Genomic DNA, 23,089 nt, shown 5'->3' with positions numbered 1-23,089 from the left:
GCAGATTCAGTACTATGTGCAGACCTGAAGCAATTGTGGGTGGTGTCAAGAATGTGATTGTCCTCCAAAAACGTAGTCAGAATACTGTGAACATGTTTCTTAGTGACCTTAGCCAGAAAAGGTAGGAGATGAATAGGACGGAAATGTTATGACTTGGATGCGCCCAAAGAGTGATTTTTCAAAAGGGGGATAACTTTAGCATGCTTCCAAGTGTGGCCAGAGAGACAGAAGACAGAGAAAGGTTCACCATCTCTAAGCCCAGAGGTAGGAGAAACCTCTGTAGCTTAATAAAATGCCAGAAATAATGGGGTCCCGGATTTTATTAAACTACATTAGTAAAGAAAGGAAGGTGAACTCAAGCGAGTGAGCGAGTTCAGTAAATCTCTGGGATTAATGGCAGTTGGCAGCATCAAGACATCAGAAGCAGTTGAAAGAAAATTAAAGTAGATATCGTTGACCTCACCAAGGAAATTCTCTGCAGGTTTCTCACAGAGTGAATTAAAGCTTCAAAAAGATCAGTTGCAAGCACAGATTCTGAGGCTATTCACAAAATTGAACATTTCTTTGGCCGGACTGCTACTGGATCTGATTGGGGACGCAGCAGCAGTGGCTAGCCTTGTAAGTGTGTAGACTGCTTGCAGAAGAGGTGGAGCCCTTTCCACCTTTATGTAAAAGCTCTCCCTTCACTCACGCCGCCCTTTTGAGACCCTGGGCAGCTAGGCTATCCTCTTAAATAGTGAGAGTGACACACAAACAGAGGGAGAGGGCCAGCCGGGAGCATGGTGTGTTCCTCACAGCCGAAGAAGGCCCGCTCGGGCGGACAGGCCAATGGCCTGTGGGCGGAGGACTCTGGAATGGCAGATGATGTGACATCATTGGCAGCACACACAGCCGTAATCATACAAGCTATTAAAGACACAAAGCTATCACTGGAAACAAGAATCCCAGAGGTAAAGGAGGTGGAGTTGCTGAGATATGATCACAGGAAACTTACTAACTGGGTGGAGGAATCAAAGTACCAACTAAGTGCAAGAACTTACCAGAGAGTGCGCTTTCCTAAGGAGACATTCCTAAGAAGATAAAACGATAAAGAATAGACTGGAAGATGCAGAAGGAATGTCCTGATGCAACAATGTTCAAATTGTAGGGGTGCCAGAGAAAAATCTGAGGGACGAAACACTGAGCTCTTTGTGATGGAGTGGCTGGACAAGACTGTTTTACAAGGTCAAACCCTCTCAGTTCTTCTCTGTGGAGCGAGTGCTTCATTGTGCGACTCATGAACTTCAGGGATAGGGATATTATCATTCAGGCTGCAAGAAAGCAGGCACCAGGTCTATAAAAGACCATTAAGTACACTTCTACCACTTTTAGCTGGTGTCAGTATGTTTTTTTGACAAACTTGACTAGCACCCTGCTAACCTGACCCCAATCATTGTGCTTCCTCCAACAAGGTACTGCTGTGGAGGACTCACTATAGGGGGCGCATTATATGTGTATTAATAAGGGGGACTTATAATAGGGAGTCAGACTTTGTTTATGAGGGTATTGTATAGAGCTGCAATAAGTTTGCCATACCAGGAGGCTAGCACTGGCTGACAGAGGTAACAAAGGTGCTTTTCTCTGCAGTGCTCTTGAAGAAGGCACAGAGAAAAGACTATTGCACAGTTTATTTTGGACACCTTGCTTATTGCTACAAGCACAATATACACCTCAAGCGCAGCTCCTGGCAATATAAGGCTCCCCTAAGAACTTGACACTTAAAACAAAACATGCTGCAATTTACAATTACTAGTGTAACATTTAAGTAGCAATTGGGTGGCACTCAAAATGTCATATAGATGATGTATAAATACCATAATTGAACACAGTGCAAATACAGAAATGTCACACATAGGCATTGGATAGCCAGACAATTAAAATGCCCCCCACTTTGAACCAAAGCTTTTATAGCACAAAGCAGGCCAAGCAAGTCATTGCAAATGCAACCCTTCCCAGAAGAGCTATCTTGTCTCTTCCATTTGAGCATCTATCCATTCATCTTTTCATCCACCCATCCACCTGCTGATATCCACCGTTATTCCTTTACATTCTGTCATCCATCCATAAATGTCATCCATCATTCAGTCACCATTCTGTATGTCCATCCATCAGTGTTCCCATCTATATCCAAACCTATCCATCCATCATTTCACTCACTCATCCATCCCTCCATCCACTCTTTCACTCATCCATCCACCCTAGTATATTGTACTAAGGAACCCAGGGCATGGGTACACTAGGGGTCTCTCATGGGCTGCAGAATGTATTCTGACACCCATGAGAGACCACTCAAACTGTGACTACAGGTCTGCCATTGCAGCCTCTGTAAGCTGGTGCTAGTACCCCTCACAACAGTTATATAAGTTTTCCGATATCTGAGGTCACTGCACTTAAAACCTATATGTCCACCCCTCTGGCAGGCCTTTCAGTCCTGAGGGCACGGTGTTTGGTTATAAGTGTGAAGGTAAACCTGCATGAGCAAGACACCCCTACAAACCCCAGAGTTGATTCTCCAAGCTTTGTAAGTGCGGTCGCCATTTTTAATACATACAGTGGACATCAGTCATTACAAGATATCTAATTATATAGTGGCTGTACCGAACTTGGTCATGTTTGGTATAAAACATGTTGGAATCATACCCCAACACTGATTCCAGTGTTGGAAGTATGATCCCATGTACTGGGGGGCTCCCTTGGGGTACTCTCCTGTACTCGAGGTTACAGCTTTTCCGGGTTTGACAGCAAGTTAGTGCTGCTGCTGACCACATTCACAATTCTTCCCTCCTGCTGCTGAACCAAGCTCGAGCAGGGGAAGGTAGAACAATAGGTTTCCTGTTGCAGGAAGGTGCGACCACCTCCCAAACAGGATTTGGTGTGTTGGCTTGGTGTGGGGGTGCTTGCCAGAGCCACAAGACTGCTTTGAAGGGCACATTTGGTGCCCTCCTTGCATACTCCATTTGAAACTAGTTGGCTTCCTCTCTGGCATGAACCTGGACAAAGGGCAAGGAGTATTCTTCCCTCTGTCCAGTCCCTCTTCTGGGAGGGACCCCAGATTTGTTCCAACCCTTTCCCTAGGGTACCTCAGAGCTTACCTGTGGTTGGCTCTTCAGAATTGTTGTGGGACAAGACTCAAGCCAGAAATCACGCCACTCTTTGAATGTCTGGACACTTGGACTTCGCAGGACTTTGCCTGGTACCAAGACTGCATCAAGGAAGTCTCCTGCTGCTCCTGGTGTCGCTGTTCTGCAAGTCTTCTTTGTTGTCTGTCTCTGTGCTTCTTCCAAGACCTTCAACAGACCTGTGGTCATCAAGGACACCCAAAGTAATCTCCCTTGGAGTGAAGGAGTCACTCCCCTGCATCTGTAGATAACACAATGAAGCTGACAGGTCTGCTGTTCCTGACATCCCATGATTTCAAAAGGCTCCACAACATAGGTGCTGGTTCTGCAACTCCCTCGAAGCCTGACCTGTCCTCTCTGCAGTTTGGAGGCCAGTATCCCCAGCTGGAACCTCTCAGACCAAATCCCTGTGACTTGCCATTGCCAAGGATTGTCAGCGCTGGCCTCCAGAGATCTTCGGGCTACAGGAAGCTTTAGCCTCCAGCATCTTTTCCTGCCAAGTACAGCATCTTCACTGCATCCTCTGCACCGTGGGCCTTCCTTCTTGGTGAGCTTCTCGAGGTCCTCTTGCAACTCCTGTGCCTTTGGCCTGTGGGTGCTCTCCTGCCTTAGTGGGCTCTTCTGCTTGCTTGGGGCCTGCTCTGAATCTCCTGATTGTGGGGAGTCCCTTGCTCCATCTTCGCTTTCCATGCCTGTTACAGCTGCCAAGTGCTCCCACTGAATACCAACCACCTATTCACTGACTCCCAATATGGGACAGCTCGTGCATGGTTCTTGGTCTTCCTCAGCATCGCCTGGTCCTCACAGCTGCAGTGACAAGGTCACCGTCAACTCTTCTGAACCAGATCACTGACATATTATCGATTACAAAAATATCCCCATACACCAATATCGACACAAAAATATTGATGTCAAAATTATCAACATCTTATCTTTATAATGTAAAGTAAAAAAATATCGGAAAAATAATATTGATTTAAAAAATATCGACGTACAAAATATCATTTTTTTATATATAAAAATAATGTTAAAATAAATAAAAATGTATATTTCCTCTGAAGTCAATTCAAAATTAAAAACAAACAAAGTATCAACTACACTACAAAAGATGTTAAAAAAAAAACATATACAAATATAACTGTCGGGATTGTAACTAGCGCAAGAACAGCCGCGCGCCACTAACCTTATGGATCTGGCCAGCAGGAACGATGGGATGAAAGTCCCCTCGACTTGTCTAAACACAACACCCAGAGGTGATGTGTTAATCACCTTCTGAGTGAGTATTGCGAGAAGCCGGGAGGTGATAAGGTGTAGAAGAGCCGGGGTTAGGGGTACTGCCTTCTGGGTCTGGTCTGAGTGATCCACGAGATCTCGGTGGAGGGACGTACTGCAGCGTGGAGAGACAAAGGGCAGGAATGAGTACCTTGTCTCTTTAATGTCAATTCCCTCCCCTGGCCCCAAGTTAATACACTTACCAGAGGTAACGCTATCTCGTCGTAAACGTAAACATGCAGTTCCTCAATCCGAGGTACCCGGGTATGTGAGTAGAAAGTTAACGTCACTTTCTTCAATGGCGTATTTTCCAGTGAGCCTCTTCTACCCTCTGATACGGAAAAGTGTTTATTCTTTGTTCTCAATAATTCTTGGGAACAAACGTGTTGTCTAATGGTTCAAAGAAAAGTAAATCTGGTAAGAACTCTTTCTCACTAAATTGGGAAATTCTGGGGGGATAAAGGAACTCAGAACGCGTATCACGCGGAATAATATCAAGAAAGTAGAAAAGACTTGTAAAGAAGAACAAGCCCGTTCTCCTTTTGGTATACTTGCGATGGCAGCAGGAAGACTTCTCCGATCCTATGACCTCGCAGGCTTTTCGTCGGCGTTGGCTTGAGGGTTATGACCTCGCAGGCTTTTCATCGGCGTTGACTTGAATCCGTTGACCTCTCAGGCTCTTCGTCGGCGTGGGCTTGAGTTCTCTGACCTCGCAGGCTCTTCGTCTGCGCGGGGTGTCTAGGGTATACATCCGGCGGGGACAACACCTTCCGCCAATACCAAAACCACAATAACAATTGTCAAGCAACTACCTGCTGCAGGGGAGGAGCTTATATAGGCTCAGCCTTTTTTCCTGCCTTCCAGAGCCGCTTGGCCTTCTGGGACATGTAGTCCGTTTGGAGAGATCGCGCTATTCTACCTTTTCTCCTTCTCGCCGTGGTGGCGAGAGCGATTGCGACAGAACCCCCTCTCGAGGACTGCCGTCCCGGCGGTCGGCCCGGCTAACTAGGGAAATGCTCATGGAATTCAGCAACCAGATCCGGGCAATGCAAATGGTCCACAGGTTCCCATGTCCTATCCTCGGGCCGTACCCTTTGCAATCAACCAGATACTGGACCCTGCGACGTACCATACGAGAGTCCAGAACCCGATGTACCTCATATTCCTCCTGGCATTCCACCTCCAGAGCTGGGGGACGCTCCGGCAACCGCATACTCAACGGACAGGGCCGGAGGAGGGACACATGGAACACCGGATGGATAGACCAAGAAACAGGCAGGGACAGTTTCATGGCCACAGGATTCACTACCTCACAGACCCCATAAGGACCAACAAACTTAGGCTTAAGTTTATTTACCCCTTTCAGATGTATGTTACCTGTGGAAAGCCACACCTTGTCCCCCACCTTATAAGCCGGCTCCTCGGACCTCTTCCGATCAGCAAAAAGTTTATGAGCTGCTTGTGCAATCTCCAGACAGTTCCGAGCATCGATTAGGATGGCCCTCAAATGAGCATGATGTTCATGTATGGTGGGAACCAAGGATTCCGCAGGCCAGTCGAACGGAAGCATGTTCGGATGGAAACCGTAAAGGCAGAAGAAGGGAGAACACCCCAAAGTGGTATGAACAGCATTGTTATATGCGAACTCCGCCAACCACAAAAGTGTGGTCCAATCCATGGCATTCTGCATGGTAAAACAGTGGAGGTACTGCTCCAGGGTCTGATTCAGACGTTCGGTTTTACCATCTGTCTGGGGATGGTAGCTAGATGATAATCTTGCGTCAATTTGCAAGATGGCACAGAGAGCCTTCCAAAAATGTGATGTGAATTGCGTGCCACGATCAGTTATCAGCACACTCGGCAATCCATGCGCCCGCACTATGTGTTGGAGGAATACCTTAGCTAACTCCACAGACGTAGGTAGACCCGGTAAAGAAATAAAGTGACCCATTTTCGTGAGATGGTCTACTACCACCAAGATGACCGTCTGATTGACGCAGGGAGGCATCTCTACAATAAAATCCATGGATAATGTATGCCAGGGTTTAGGTGGAATGGGCAAAGGATGGAGTAAGCCTGATGGTTTAGTATGGACAGATTTGCCCTGGGCACAAATCGCACAGGTCTTTACATATTCTTTTACATCAGCTCGTACCTCCTTCCACCTAAAGGATTGTTCCACGTTGGCTGTGGTCTTGTATATGCCCATGTGTCCGCTCAATACAGAATCATGCGCCCACTTCAACACCTGTTGTTGCAACGCAATCTGGGGTATATACAACGCATGAAAATGGTATGCTAGGTCGTTTTCCGTATGTCGGTGTTCTGGCTCCTCTTGTATCCAAGAGGCAATATCAAGATCAGTGAGGGCCACTTTCACATCTTCCAAAAAGTCCTCAGACGTGACCAGGGCAAGCGAGGTTATGGAACATTCTGCTTCTTGAAGGATATAGGGGGGTTCCTCAGGTTCCACAGTTTCTTCTTCTCCTAGACGGGATAAGGCGTCCGCTTTCCCATTGCGTGACCCGGGCCTGTATTTGATTATGAGATCAAAGTCGGAGAAAAACAAGGTCCATCTAAGCTGTCTCGGAGTCAAAGCTTTAGCCGTTTTGAGGAACAACAGATAACGATGATCCGTGATGATTTCAACTGTGTGCAAAGCACCTAGGAGATAGTGTTGTCAGTCTTCACAAGCCCTTTTAATGGCAAGGAGTTCTTTATCCGTGAGGGTGTAGTTTATCTCACAGGGTGTAAGTTTCTTCGAATAGTAGGCCACTGGGTGCAACTGCCCGGTGGTGGGATGTCTTTGGGACAAGATTCCGCCGAGGGCGTATTGGGAGGCGTCAGTCTCTAGGATATATGGCAGTTGAGGATCCGGATGTCTGAGAATCGGGTGCCTGGGTAAACCTGTCCTTAAGAAGTTGAAAGGATAATTCCGCTTCTGTTCCCCATACAAACGGTATGTTCTTTCTTAGGAGGGCTGTGATGGGGTGGATGGTTTTTGAAAAGTCCCGAATAAAGCGCCGATATTAGTTGGCAAAGCCAAGGAAACTTTGCACAGCCTTAACATTCTGCGGAGTCTTCCAGTTAAGGATCGCCTCAACTTTGCTCATATCCATCCTGAACCCTTGGGCGTCTATAATGTACCCCAAGAAGGCGACTTCCTAAACATGGAAAAGGCACTTTTCCAATTTAGCGTACAACAAATTTTGTTGTAGCTTCCGCAAGACTGTCTTTACATGGACGATATGTTCGGACATTGTTGTCGAATAAATCAAAATATCGTCGATGTAGACCACACAGTAGGACTCCAAACATCCTCTCAGCACCTCGTCCATGAAGAATTGGAAGGCGGCGGGGGCGTTGCAGAGACCAAAGGGCATTACCCGGTATTCGAATAGACCGAATTTGGTCCTGAACACCGTCTTCCACTTGTCTCCTTTTTGCACTCGAACAAGGTGGTAGGCTCCCCGAAGATCGAGCTTTGTGAAATATCGTGCTCCCTTCAATTGATCCATAAAGACCGGAATCAAGGGAAGGGGATAACGTTTTTTTATCGTTACCTTGTTGATGGCGCGGTAATCTATGCAGGGTCTTAGCTCATCACAGTCCTTCTTGGCAATGAAAAACATCGGCGAGGACGCAGGGGAGGTTGAGTGTCTGATAAACCCGGTTGCTAAGTTGTCCTCAATATATGTTTTCAAGTATTGGGTTTCTTTTTCCGTCAGAGCATATACCCTGCTGCAGGGGATATCCGCCCCCGGTACCAGGTCAACACGGCAGTCATAGACCCTATGGGGTGGTAACTGGGCTGCCTTTTGTTTGTCAAACAAGGCCTTATACTCCTAGTATTCAACGGGAAGCGCTGTGGCACAACAAAACTTCTCAAAGGTGCAGGCATTCGCCAAATAGGTGGCAGGTGAGGGTTCAGTGAGTGAAGGAAGGAGTTCATGATTCGTACAATGTTCCTTACAATAGAGAGAGGTCATATTGACCGTACGGGATGACCAACTCACAAAAGGATCGTGTAGGGTAAGCCATGGCATACCTAGGATGAGGCGAAATTGCGGGGCGTCAATCAGGTCGAATTGTATCTGTTCTTGATGGTCCACCCCAAACTCCATCAACAGTGAAAGGGTGTTATATGCCACCGGGCCTGATGAAAGGACTGTGCCGTCCACTGCCTTTACTGCTTTGGGTCGAGGCTTCTTTTTGCACGGGATGCCCATCCGTAACGCAAAGTCTTGATCGATGTAATTACCGGTGGCCCCAGAGTCAAGGAGGGCATCGATCTGTAGTTTGTCTCGAGAGGAAATCCAGAGAGACACACTCACGTTCATGTGGGCCACTGCGGGATGAAGGGTTTTAGCAAGAACGGGGGAGATCATGGAAAGCTGGCATCTCAAGTCAGAGAGCTCCGTCTGATTTGAGATCTTCAGTTTTCCGACTGTTCGGCGTTCTTCATAGTAGCTTGGACTCGAGGAAGGGTAGAGCGTCCTGGAACGTGGTTCCGGGCTCGGCATTCCTTGATAAAATGTCCTCCTTTCCCACAATAAAGACAAAGCTTAAGACGTCTCCTTTTATCCTTTTCTTCTGGGATAAGGGGGCCTCTGATCCCTCCGATCTGCATTGGTTCCGACTCTTCTGATACCTTAGTTTTCTCCTCTCCTCCTGTTCTTGGTCGGGTAAGAGGATAGTAGAATCGATTGTCTCCTCTGGGTCTTTCTCCTTTTCGCTCTAGCAGACGATGGTCTAACTGGACGGCCAGATCAATAAGTTCAGATACCGTTGTCGGTAATTGTACCACTTGGGCTAACACATCCTTTAATTCGCCTCTTAAACCCTGATAAAAGAGGGAAATCCGCTTTTCCACTGGCCAGTCTGTTTCCACTAAGAGGCGATTGAAGGTGGTAATATATGACAGAAGATCTTGCGAACCCTGTCTCAGTGTCATTATTTCACGGTCAAGGGTTAACATGTGAGATTTTCAGTCGAATAATTTACTCAACTCGAGACAAAAATCAGGAAAGTTATGTAACACAGGGTCGTTACGTTCCAACAAGGGTATGGTCCAACTTGACGCATTCCCTCCCATGTAGGACATCATAAATGCCGTTTTAGCCGCTTCCTCCTGAAAGACTGCGGGCTTGCACAAGAAATGAAGACGGCACTGATTTAGAAATGTCTCGAATTTTCGAGGATCCCCGTAAAACCTCTCCGGTGGAGCAAGAGGTATCCCAGTGTTCTGGATTATCTGAACAGTGGGTAAGGCATCCGTGGTTGTAGAGGGAGTAGACAAAGGCAAAAAATAACCCCCTAACCGGGATGAAGCAGGTGGGGGTAACGTGGCCGGTTTGAGTATAGGTCTCACCCCTGGTTCCTTAAGTGCCAAGTCAGACAACTCTTTGCGCATCTGAGAAACTTCGTGGTATAAATTTTGGTTTTCTGCACGAGAGGTAAGGACCTCCTGTCGCAGTTCTCAGAAACTTTGCAACAAGGTAGCGAGGGTAGCATCGGCATCCATCGTCCGGGCTGGTTAGTATTCTTGGGCTTGACAATCTGTCGGGATTGTAAGCAGCGCAAGAACAGCCGCGCGCCACTAACCTTATGGATCTGGCCAGCAGGAACGATGGGATGAAAGTCCCCTCGACTTGTCTAAACACAACACCCAGAGGTGATGTGTTAATCACCTTCTGAGTGAGTATTGCGAGAAGCCAGGAGGTGATAAGGTGTAGAAGAGCCGGGGTTAGGGGTACTGCCTTCTGGGTCTGGTCTGAGTGATCCACGAGATCTCGGTGGAGGGACGTACTGCAGCGTGGAGAGACAAAGGGCAGGAATGAGTACCTTGTCTCTTTAATGTCAATTCCCTCCCCTGGCCCCAAGTTAATACACTTACCAGAGGTAACGCTATCTCGTCGTAAACGTAAACATGCAGTTCCTCAATCCGAGGTACCCGGGTGTGTGAGTAGAAAGTTAACGTCACTTTCTTCAATGGCGTATTTTCCAGTGAGGCTCTTCTACCCTCTGATACGGAAAAGTGTTTATTCTTTGTTCTCAATAATTCTTGGGAACAAACGTGTTGTCTAATGGTTCAAAGAAAAGTAAATCTGGTAAGAATTCTTTCTCACTAAATTGGGAAATTCTGGGGGGATAAAGGAACTCAGAACGCGTATCGCGCGGAATAATATCAAGAAAGTAGAAAAGACTTGTAAAGAAGAACGAGCCCGTTCTTCTTTTGGTATACTTGCGATGGCAGCAGGAAGACTTCACCGATCCTCTGACCTCGCAGGCTTTTCGTCGGCGTTGGCTTGAGGGTTATGGCCTCGCAGGCTTTTCATCGGCGTTGACTTGAATCCGTTGACCTCGCAGGCTCCTCGTCGGTGTGGGCTTGAGTTCTCTGACCTCGCAGGCTCTTCGTCTGCGCGGGGTGTCTAGGGTATACATCCGGCGGGGACAACACCTTCCGCCAATACCAAAACCACAATAACAATTGTCAAGCAACTACCTGCTGCAGGGGAGGAGCTTATATAGGCTCAGCCTTTTTTCCTGCCTTCCAGAGCCGCTTGGCCTTCTGGGACATGTAGTCCGTTTGGAGAGATCGCGCTATTCTACCTTTTCTCCTTCTCGCCGTGGTGGCGAGAGCGATCGCGACAATAACAAATTACAAAAGATTCCCATGACCCCCTACGCCTTCTCTTGGGTGTGTTTGATGGCTTACACGGCTCTAGAGTGGATAAATGTTTTCTGGGAATGGCGGTCGCCGTGGCCAAGCGTGACATTGTGGCGGCCTGGGCTGAGGCCATCCCCCCTACCCTGAGAAAATGGCGCCAAGGAACGGATTGGTGTGGGGCACAGTAGGAACCCCTCTATGAGGTTCGTGGCTGCCCAGAGAAATTCCACAAGGTTTGGGGTAAATGGCTGAACCTACTGTTTTAAACTCCTTCCTATGGCTCTTCCATGTAATAAGGTATTGATTTCTCGCCTGCTTAGTCCTACCGTGACAGTAGTTTTCACTGCTTGTTGGAGGCTGTTTCATACTTTATTTTGTAAGAGGTGTGCTGAAGATTTGTTTGCTTTTTTTTCAAAAATTATAATCAAACTTGATTATCCAAAAAAATACAAAAGATTGAAACATATTATAATGTAAAAAAAAATAAAAAAAATACCTAAAAAGATTATTTTAAAAAAATAATTAAATAATTTACAAACAAATAAGTATTTTTAATAGAAATTAGTTATAATCAAAAACATTAATTGTTACATAAATTTATTTTTTTATTTCTTATCAAATAAACAAATATCATTAATTAAAAAATCAAATTCAAACTGATACAAATTAATTTACTCACCAAACATTACCCCTATAAAACTAAAATCCACACACAAAATAAAAATAAACAATTACCACACATTTTTAGAAGTTAATGAATATTAATGAGCAACTAATTAATAAATATTGAAACCTAAAATTCTTTCCACCCTCTACCACAATAAACACCACAACACACACCTAAAAATCGTTACACAATTTCCATGACTAATTTGACATTATTAAATTAATATCAATTAACAACTTATTAATTAAATTGAAAGAATTTACTTCCGACCCTTTACCACTAATAACTCCACAACTCACATCTCAAATAAATTAACCAACTGCCATAGTTAATTTTGAATTAATTAATGACCATTAGTTAACAATTAATTATGAATTAATTATGAATAAATCACTTCTCACCCTATTCTCCTATAAACCCCATCACCCATTCCTAGAAAATGACACAATTAACATAATTAATTAGCAATTAATTAATTAATAATTACCAAGCAATTGATAAAAAATTATTAATAAATTAATTCCCACAGACAACACTATAAATTATAAATTAAATACATATTAATATATACTACATATATTAAAATTAAATTAATTCCCACCCTATTGCCCTATAAACCCATAACCCGTTCCTACAAAAATGACACAAATAACATAATTACGAATTAATTAATAATACTTAAGAACTAATTATTGAATAATTAATAACAAATTAATTTCCACAATAATATTATAAAATATAAATTAAATACATATTATTCTATACAAAATAATAATAATTTGATTCTAATTAAATTACTTCCCAACCTATTTCTCTATGAACCCACAACCCGCTACTAAAATCTAAAATAAATAACAAAATTAAAAAAATTACCAATTAATTAATTATTAAAAATTACCAACAAATTAATAATTAATTTATAATAAAATGATTCCTCAATTCACACTATAAAATCTAAATTAAATGAATACTAATAAATAAAAAATATTATTAATTTCTTATAATTAAATTACTTCCCACCCTATTCCAATATAAACACACATCCCGCTACTGAACTGAAAAACACATAATGTAATTACCATAATATTAATAACGACTAAAAATGTAGCACATATATTAAAAAACAAAAGCAATACTTATACTTAAAAACACACCACTTACTTTTAAAATACATACTAAAATATATAACACTAATTTAAAAATCGATATTTTAAACAACTATATTTTTGCAAACAATATTACTAACTTCGATATTTTCAAAAACGATATTTCTTACCTTAAAGTAGAACTTCTTGACCACAATATTCTTGCTGTCGATATTTCTAAATCACAATATTTCCAACTCGATATTTGGGTATGTCGATATTTAAAACTCAATATTCTGCCTGTGCACCTTTTGAACCGTCTGTCATTGGTGGGCATTGCTCTTACATGCCTCCTGGTCATCTCTGAGTTGCATGGACACTGTACCCTTTGCTTACAGGTTCTTAATTTCAAGAATCTACCCATTGAGGTCTATGGCAGTTTCCGATGTCACTTCACAATTAGGCTCCCGGCTTCCTTGGTGTAGGTATCCTGGTTCCTGGGTTATCCACGGACGGGGTGACTCTCCAACCTTCTGTCTTCTACAAGGTTTCTTCAGGGTCCACTAGGAAGGGTCCTTCTTCTTTAAAACTGCAACTGCCACTTCCCCATTGACTTCTTTCAGACACGCAGCTGTGTTTCCTCTCTGCAGTCAGCCTCTGTGGGGTTCTTGGGTACTTACCTTGGGTGCCTTCTTGTGTCCACAGTTCCTACTATGTCTCCTGATCCAAGTCCTGATTTCCGTTGCAGTTTGCATTCCACTTGCTTAATACATGGCTTGGTCTCCCACTAGTAACCACTGTATTTTGTGCTTACTTACCTATAGCAATTGAAGTATTATTGTTTTTATATCTCCGGGTAGGAGATATACTAATATGTTGGTGAGTGTTGCGAAACAAATAGATATATTTTTATATATACCCTGTGTGGCTTTTCATTTAACCCACACTACATGATTAGATCTGGTAAAACAAGCTGCTTAACACTCCTTAAGATAGGCCTGAATGCTTCTCTCTACAGCTACCACTTGGATAGCTTTCTATGGTTGTCTAAGACCACTAAAATTACCTTAAGTGTTGTTTAGATTAGTGCAAGTTGCTTCACTTAAATAAGTGTGCACCATGTACTAAGCCAGCCTCCTACACACCTGTACTATACCACTCTGGTCGAAAGACAGCGAGGTACGTTCTTGCCCATCAAAAGAGTGCTTAGACAAAAAGGGCTCCGATACCTGCTTCTTTATCTGGCTACGGTGAGAGTGGAACACAAGTGGAAGGCTCATTATTTCCAAACTGCGCATGATGCTTGGTCCTGGCTTGAGTACATGGGGCTGTGGTCGGGCCTACCGCCAGGGGGAGAGGGAGATGGAGGATGGAAGCCTGCACCAAGTATGCGCAAAAGCAACGGGGATGGGACACTGCCTCCTCCCCAACCAAGGCACAAATGAAGGCAGCACAGGAACAAATGGTCAAAGAGCTGCAGCAGATGTTCTCAGCGCAAACAGGTGGAGAGCCCTCGCCCCTGAGGGGGATGATAGCTGATTGGAGCACACTGAAAGCGAGCATGTGACGGCTGACAACCAGATGCTGCAGGAGACGCCTATGATGCCGGATCAATTGGAGTAGCGTGGTTCATGATGGTCTGCAGTGTGTGGTAAGGAAGAACAAGGCATTGGTGGGCCTGGGGGCAAGACTGGTACGGTGCTCTCATGAAAGGGACTAAACGTAGAGGGATATTGTTGTGAAAATGGCAGAGTATGAGAGGCAGACAGCCAAACCCCAGTGAAGATTGCATCAGTTAGTTATAATAGTTAGGTTTGGGATCCACATACACCATGAATTGGGGGGGTGTTTAGTTTTACAATCACTGCACAGTGAGGTAGGGTGGGGGGGTTAGTTCAATTGGAGAACCAGATCAGAACCAGAGGAGTGTCCTTCGTCTACCTCGCCTCCAAGACATGTAACACACGGCCAATCCACCTCAGGAAATCCCTCCCATTGACGCAGTTCAGGAAGGACCTCAAGACCTGGCATTTCGTTTGAATTCAGAACTAAGTCTGATCCACTGCTCCCTCCCTCCCCCCACACTGCCTTGTGACCCTCACAGGTGAGCAGCCGTGCTTTACAAACCCTGATTGATTGAGTTTACAGCAGCAAATACACCCGCGATCGATCACGATGGACACATAAGGATAGTAACACTACACAATGGGGGAGGATTGTCTGTTTTCACTATGACACACTCATTGACGTTTTATATCATGGAATGTGAATGGCCTGGGGGATGAAGTTAAACTGAGTTTATGGCAGAAAGTAACAGAGTTAAACCAGATGTTGTGCACCTGCAAGACACAGCACTGACATGCAACACAGCAGATAGGGCACGGGAGGTGAAATGAAATGAAATTAAATGAAATAAATGAATGAATGAAATGAAATGAAATTAAATGAAATGAAAAGGGATTTTATTGAGTGCGACTGCTGCCCTTAGGCGTCCAAGCGCTGGGAAAGAAGAAATTGTGCCTCAAGAAGCAACAGCTTGGAGAAGAGTTCAGTTGGTAAAGAGGAAGGTTTTAAGCTGTTTGCAGAATGATAGGAGGTTGGAATTCGATCTTAGATGTACAGGGAGTGAATTCCACAACTTAGCCGCGTTGAACGAAAAGGATCTTCCTCCTGCTCTTGATCTGTTGATCCGGGGGACTACAGCTAAAAAAAGCGTGAGTAGAGCGAAGTTGTCTGCTTGAGCAGTAAGGGGAGAGGAGGGAATGGTTGATCTTGGGACCGGCTCTCCAAAAGGCTTGAGGGGACACGCACAGGGCTTTGAATTTTTTTCTCTCTCTGACGGGGAGCCAATGTAGAGTTTTCAACCCGGATTCTATTGATGCTCTACGTGGGATCTGAAGCAGTGTGCGTGCAGCGCAGTTCTGGACCCGCTGGAGTTTTTGCAGCACATATTCCGGTGCCCCCAAGTACAGGGCGTTGCTGAAATCGAGTCGGGATTGTATTAGGCCCTGTATCACAATCTGTTTGGCTTCAAAAGGTAAGAGTGGAAGGATTTTTTTGAGCATCCTGATAAGCCCGAAGCAGATTGCAGATGTTTTCATTGCTTGGGTATTGAGAGTTAGAGATTTGTCCAGCCAAACCCCTAGACTTTTTATGTTATCTTTCGGGGTAGGTGGTGTGCCCAGGCTGGTGGGCCATAAGCGGTCGATAGTGAGCAGCGCTGGGGGGCCGAGTAGCATAAGCTCGGTTTTATCCCCGTTGAATTTAAGAGAGGATGTCGTCATCCATCTCCTGACCTCTTCCATGCATGCCGCCAGGTTGGTCTGTGCCAGATCACTGTTCTTCTGTGCAAGGGATACCACTAACTGAGTATCGTCCGCATATGTAATGATCTTAATGTCATATGGGCGGATGATCTCAGCCAGTAGTCCCATGTACACATTGAACAGCGTGGGGCTCAGCGACGAGCCCTGCTGAACCCCACAGTCCAAAGGCTTGCTTATGGAGGTGGAATCTCCCTCAAAGACTTGGAAAGTCCTTCCACTCAGGAAGGATCCCAACCAGGCCAGAGCATCCCCGGACACTCCTAAATTGGAGAGTCGACACAGCATAGTTTTGTGACATACCGTGTCGAATGCGGCACTCAGATCGAGGAGGATAACCGCCACTGATCCTCCTCGATCCAGAATCCGCCTAGCTTCTTCTGTCACGCCTAGCAAGGCCGTTTCCATCCCATGTTTGGGACGGAACCCTGTCTGCGAGGCATCGGTGTAGACTGGGATATGTGCAATATTCCTCGAGCTCTAGAGGGGTAATGATCCAGTAAGGAAAACCCTTCAATTTCACACAAAACACACCTTAGCAGATACAAATGCATGGTATACAGTGCAAATATGCAAGACATTCTTCTAGCCAATGAACATGCCCCTCTGGGCTTTTAGATGGCCATTTTACGGAAAGTGAGTAACATACTGCTGGAGACAGGGTCAGTGCTAGTGCTGCTGGGCGGAGACCTCAACCTGGTGTTAGACAAAAGCCTTGATAGGATGAGTGCGAAGGTGGAAGGGGAAACAACCAGAGGGAAACTAGCAGGCTTCACACAAGTGTTAGGCATGTTTGATGTGTGGAGAGCCCTACATCCCTCGGAGACAGAGTACTCCTTTTATTCTGGGGGCACAATATGCACTTACAGATTGCCTATCTCATCACCATGGGGTCTCGCACAACAGATTTAGAGAAGCAACTTACCTGGCCAGGGGCCTTAGCGGCAACTCCCCCTTGCTGCCGCTAAAATATCAAAACCTAAAGGGTCCTAGAAAATGGAATCCTGGCATTTGGCAAATAAGCAGGAAATTAAGTCATTAGATAAGGTGACCAAGTACTACTTTAGGGAAAACACTGCCTCATTGCGAAGCACAATGGTAGTGTGGGAAGCGTATAAGGCCGCAATTTTGACAGGGAAAATAGGGGACAGAAGGGAAAGATTAGCCAGGCTATCCACCCTGGAAGAAGAACTTGGGGCCTCATTAGGATGAGGGGCGGACTTTGTCCGCCCGCCACCCTATCGGTATTCTGGACTGCCCGCCATAAAGGCAGGGGTCCCGTTGGGGGAATTAGGATGTGCCCGCCACAGTGGCGGGCACATCCTTCATTTTTAGCATTGTGGCGGGCGGTGCACTCTGCACCGCCCGCCACAATGCTAAAAATGCTTTTTCACATTTGCATATACAAAGCGGCAGGCACTGCGCGGTGCCTGCTGCTTTGTACATGCAAATGAAGGGGGTATGGTACCCCCCCTGTGCACCCCCACCTCGGACTTCACCAGGGGGGCCCGCAGGGGCCCCCCAGAGCAAAGACAGCCTGCCTTTCCGTGGCGGCATCGCAGTCGTGGAAAGGCACCCATTTCCAAGCATCCAAATATGGCTGGCTGTGTCTGATAGACACCGCCACCATATGAACCCTTTTCCGCCCCGGCCGCAAGGCGACCGGGGCGGAAAAGTGGTGGGCGGTGTTTGCCTCCGCTGCGGTCCGCCCCCGCCATCGTAACGTGGTGGGGGAAAAGGGTGGCGGGCGGGCATTTATGTCGGGCGGATCGCCACCGCCACCATGGCGGTGGCGATCCGCCCGACATTGTAATGGACCCCTAAGTAACCTAGAGAGGGACTATGAAGACAACCCAACCCTCTTGAACAAGATGGGCATGGAACTCAAAAGGGCAGAGTACCTATTGCTGGTGGCGAAGCACGAGGCAAGAACATCCTATTTAGTGAAGCAAAAACATATATACGAAGGGGGGAACAAAATGGGTAAACTGTTAACATGACTGGAGAATAGGGAGAGAGAAAGAATAGAGGTAAGAGCAGTGAAAACAGAATTTGGAGAATAATTGAGAGGTAGTGACAGGTTAAATTTAAGGAAATTACATAAAAATCTGGAAGTTGCCCATAACTCACCGATAGGGAAAATAATTGTTTCTTTGGATGCACATAAGGCATTCCACTTAGTAGAATGGACCTACTTCTTCGAGGTAATAGCCAAAATGGGACTTGGCCCTAAAATTCTTAAATGGTTAGACTGCTATATGACAGCAAGAGTGAGAATGAAGGGTCACATGTCGAGGGAATTCAACATATGCAAGAACACTAGGCTGGGTTGCCCACTTTTGCCAATGCTGATGGCGGTCGCTTTAGAGATCCTGGTGGTGTGGGTATGTGTGGATGCACAGGTGTGGGGATGACCCGGATGTGGGCATGAAGACGAAATCATCTCACTATATGCTGATGATATTCTTTTATATTTGACTAACGCAGGCCACAACCTGGACAGACTGGGAGACTTTTCCATATATTTGGGGAGCACTCGAAATTTACCATCAACTTGGATATGTAATTATTGTTCCAATTGGGGGGTACAGGTGGGAGGGTCCACTTCGTCTACCATTAAATCTGGAGACAGTCCAATTCAAATACATGGGGCTTTGGATAACACACACTCCAGACCTATTCTATGAGACAAACCATGAACCCAACTTGGGAGACTAAAACAGGAAGTAAAGCATTAACAGTGGCTGATAATCTCGATGTTGGGTAAGGTGGCAATGTTCAAAATGGTAGAGATTTTGATATATTCTTCAAAATTGCCCACACAAGATTCAGGAGGGATTCTTTGCAAGGCTAGACTCGCTCGTTTTTTTTTTGTTGTGGGCTGGAGTACAACCCCTTGTGGGGAACCCGAATGATCAAAACACGAGGGGGGTTTTGCCTTGCCCACCGTACTGAAATACTAAGAGGTGGCACAAGTGAGTGTGGTAAATTACTGGGCACACGTAGACTGGGAAGACCTGGAGTTCAGATTCAACAGTGCACCAATTGGAGATAAGAGCTTCCCAAATGCATTACACGAAGATAAAGTATCACCCACAATGTGCCCGGCAACTAGGACACTAGTGACTGTGTAAAAAACACTGACTAGGGAAATAGGGTGGTAACACCGATTGACTCCCAAAACACCGCTATGGGAGGGCTCTAGACTTAAAAGAGTGACAACGCTGCAGGGGTTTTCGAGCTGGGATGCTATTGGCTTATCTAATTTGGCAGTTGTATGAGGCACAAGAAGGGTGTCCCCCTTTTTCCACCTTAGGCAAGAATACCAAATGTTGGAAAAGCAGTGACTGAATTATGCAAGGCTGCACGTTACGCCCTTAGAGACTACTGTGTATCTAGAAAAACACATGAGGAGTCATCTTTGGAGACTAGGCATTTAGGGGGTCATTAAGATGGCAGAAGCACAGGCACTGCTAGCCATGCGGTGGCGGTCCTTCCGCAATAGGACCGTGAATTTCCCCCACCATATTACGATGGCGAGGGGATCTAGACTACGACTGTGGTGGATGCAAAGACTGTCGGCCATGGAACCGCCACAGGCAATCGATCCGATTGCCTGGCAGAGCAGTCTGCATTCATAAAATGGTGGCGGCACCGTCAGCCAAATTAGGATGCTGTCTTCAGTCAGCCGTTCCGTGACGGTAACAGCCATTGAAAGGCTAGTGGAGATTGGTTTTGGGGGCCTGTTGCGGGCACCCTCTGTGTCTAGGGGTGGTGTTTGTGCACCGGGGGGTACCCATGGTACCCTCCAAATGTCACTGCCCTAAGTGGCAGGCACCATGTGCATCAAAATGCACAATATGCATTTTCAACATTGCGGCGGGTGCTGCAGTTAGCAGCACCCGCCGCAATGTTAAAGTGCAAAATGCGACCGCCACGGTGGTGTCGCATCCTAATTGGGTGTGCAGGACCGCCGTATGTATTACGGACGGTCCCGGTCACCACCATGATGGCGGACGGACTCCAGTCCATCATCCATCTTCATCGACCCCTTAGACGGATGGGATGGATAAAAACGTGATTTCACTGACATGTGGCACACTAACGAGGAACACCCAGCCCACAGTAATAACTCTGCAAGTTGAATCAAGTTGAATGGGAGAGGGACCTGGAAGGCCTGGAGGAGGAAGATTGGTGTGGGGGGCTGGAATTTCTATCACTGGAGGTAATAAAGGCCAGTTATAGGTTGAAACAGATAAAAAATCCTACACAGGTTATACTACACGCAAACTCTGTTACATAAGATGTGATGAACCGACAGTGAGGATTGCCTTAAAGGATGTGGTTTGAAGGGCACCTTCCGGCACACACTCAGGAGCTGCCCCATATCCAAACATACTGGGAAGTGATAGCCGCATCATTGGAAGAAACCACAGGGGTTCTGTTGGAACTGACACCAAAACTGGTAACCTTTGGGGTGTGGGACCCAACTGATCACACAAGATATCAAAAACTACTAATGAACATGGGATGCATAGTGGCTAAACATGATATTGTGCAGAGGAGGGTGTTCAGGGACGATGCCGACACATGGTAACTGGGAGACAGGAATGGATAAAGCCTGAGGGTGTATGAAAAAAATGGAGAAAATATGGGGAGGATGGGAGGGAATTGAGGGATGATTGTAGTAGAACCGGTAGTAGGAGCTTGAGGCTTACTGCTCCGGCCATCCTTAACTTCAGGAAGGGAAGTGATGGAACAATGATGATGGACATTTGTGGACAAATTATGAATCCGGAGCAGAGGGAGATCTAGGAGGGGATGTAAAATGAATGCACAATGGTGTGTTTTTCGCTCGTTTGTTGTCAGAGAATTTAAAACAAATAAAAAGACATAAAAAAACCTTTTCAAGGGAAAGTGCAACTTAACCATAACTATAAAGTGGCGAGAGTCACTTTGTTATACCATATCCCTAAAAAACCTATAAAATACTGACGTAAATAGTAATGCTTCGTCTTCCATTTTTGACGAGGAATGAAGATTCTCAAACCGTCAATCCTGTTTACAGTATATTTGAATAAAACTCAATATAAGATAATGAGATCTGGTCTAGTTGGTGTCCCCGTGTTAGCCTTTGGAGATGGACATCTCCTGTTCAGCCGGCTTCTGCTTCACTTCTCATTGTGGTTCGCAGTGTGGTGTGGTCCTGGAATTGATGGTCACGGATAATGTGCTGTTTGGAGTGTACATAATGATGCTCCCCTTCTTCACAGGTTGGCGAGGAAGACAAGGGATACCCTCTGTGGTACTTTAAGGATGCCCTTCAAATGCCTGCCTCCCAAAGAGCAGACCTGCCTTACTTCTTCCATGCTGGTGAGACTAGTAAGTACTGGGGCACCGTGCAACCTTTCACTCGTAGTGTACATTATCCGGAAGCACCAGAGAAGAAGCAGTAGGTAAATGTTGGGCCACTAAGAGAGATGCATTGTGAGATGAAGCAAGTGTGAAGGTGGCTGAATTGTGTGGACTCTACCACAGTTCAAGTATGTTCAAATATATGAGTGAAGACAAGCCCCAGGTAATTGTTCATGAATGTTTATCTTGTAAATTACAGCATATGCAATGCTCCACCTTGGTGGTCAGAAAACATTTACGTCGACATCTTTAACTCTAGTGTGAAACAGGCCCATCCTGGTGTTTTTATTTTGTTAGCTTATGTGAAATGAGTTGCTATTCTCATTCAAGTTCTGCAATTGAATAGTTACCACTGGTACTATACTAGTCAAGTGCATTCTTCCTTGAAAATGTTTGCAATATGGATCTCTCATTCACACAGGGAAGTCCTGCATGCATAGTGGTACTTCTTGGGAGATAGTCTGCCACAGATCAAAGTGGAAATTGAAAAAACAGCTGTCCCGACGTGCATTTTGGTCTTTTGGAATATTGAAGTTGTGCAACGATGAACATTGCGCTGACTGCCATTTGCATCTTTATTTGCTTCCAACTCTTCCCTACCACCATGCGAACCGCTCCATTTCCCTGCAGGGCAGCAATCTGCGCACTCTGCGCCAGTATGGGTTTGCAGTGCTGCTATCTTCCTGAGTAATATTTGCTAGGAATTATGGTTTATTGAGTGAAAGCAAGAGAAGTTAAAAATAAGTCCCTACTGCGAGCCACTGCAGCAGAGTGAATCCTTGTAAGGTGTAGCGGAAGCTCTTAGAATATCTGTTTATTTGTGTTGTGCAAATAGACAAAGGGGAATCCCTTTTCAAGATGTGTGATTGAGTGTATTACGATGTACCCTCATGTACACGTATTCCATCTTTCTTTGTGTGTGACTCTATGATTATGCAAATCAATTTTATGTATGTTTGGGAGACACGTGTCTGTATGTAGAAATGATATCTGAGTGCACTGTATGCCTTTAAATCAGTATGTACCAGCACTTCATTTGTTCAGAGGCATACAAACCTCATCCCGAGACGAAGATGTTTATGAAACACCATCCTTATTGGATTTGACAGAACACTTTAATCTGTACTGCTTGAATGCTCGTTTGGAGGCTTCCGTGCTGTACATGCTTTCGGTTACAGCTGATAATGAAGCATATACTGAATACCTGGCTGTGTTTAAATACTGTGCCAGCGCATCAGAATAGGCTTCTGTGCAGCGCCTAATTTGTAAATAAGAATAAGTGCCAGGGCCCTTCTCCAGAGGCTACTGTAGCCTGCACCCACTATCTTCCCTGTTAGCTCTGCCAATGACAGTGACAACACAACAACTAACTATTCCTACAAGTGTAACAATTAGAACTTTTACAAGCCACCCCAGGCTGTAAGAATCATGTAAGCGGCAGCTTTTGTTACTTTTTAATGTTTATTGACTCATTAAACACTGTTACTGTGCTCATCTCA

The 23,089-nt window shown here is 45.4% G+C and overlaps 1 protein-coding gene across 1 annotated transcript in view; it reads left to right on the top strand.

The window, feature by feature from the left end:
* Nucleotides 1–23,089, top strand: part of LOC147733976 (adenosine deaminase 2-like) — a 332,200-nt gene that overhangs the window by 145,788 nt on the left and 163,323 nt on the right. The window contains exon 6 of the mRNA XM_086953605.1: nt 21,449–21,557. Within this exon, the coding sequence (XP_086809731.1) occupies nt 21,449–21,557 (109 nt within the window). The remainder of the gene's footprint in view (nt 1–21,448; nt 21,558–23,089) is intronic.

This window comes from Lissotriton vulgaris, chromosome 1_2, assembly GCF_964263255.1.
Source record: "Lissotriton vulgaris chromosome 1_2, aLisVul1.2, whole genome shotgun sequence".
Taxonomy (NCBI): Eukaryota; Metazoa; Chordata; class Amphibia; order Caudata; family Salamandridae; genus Lissotriton; species Lissotriton vulgaris.
Note: the sequence above shows the minus strand (reverse complement) of the source record. Positions and strands in the feature narration are given on the sequence as shown.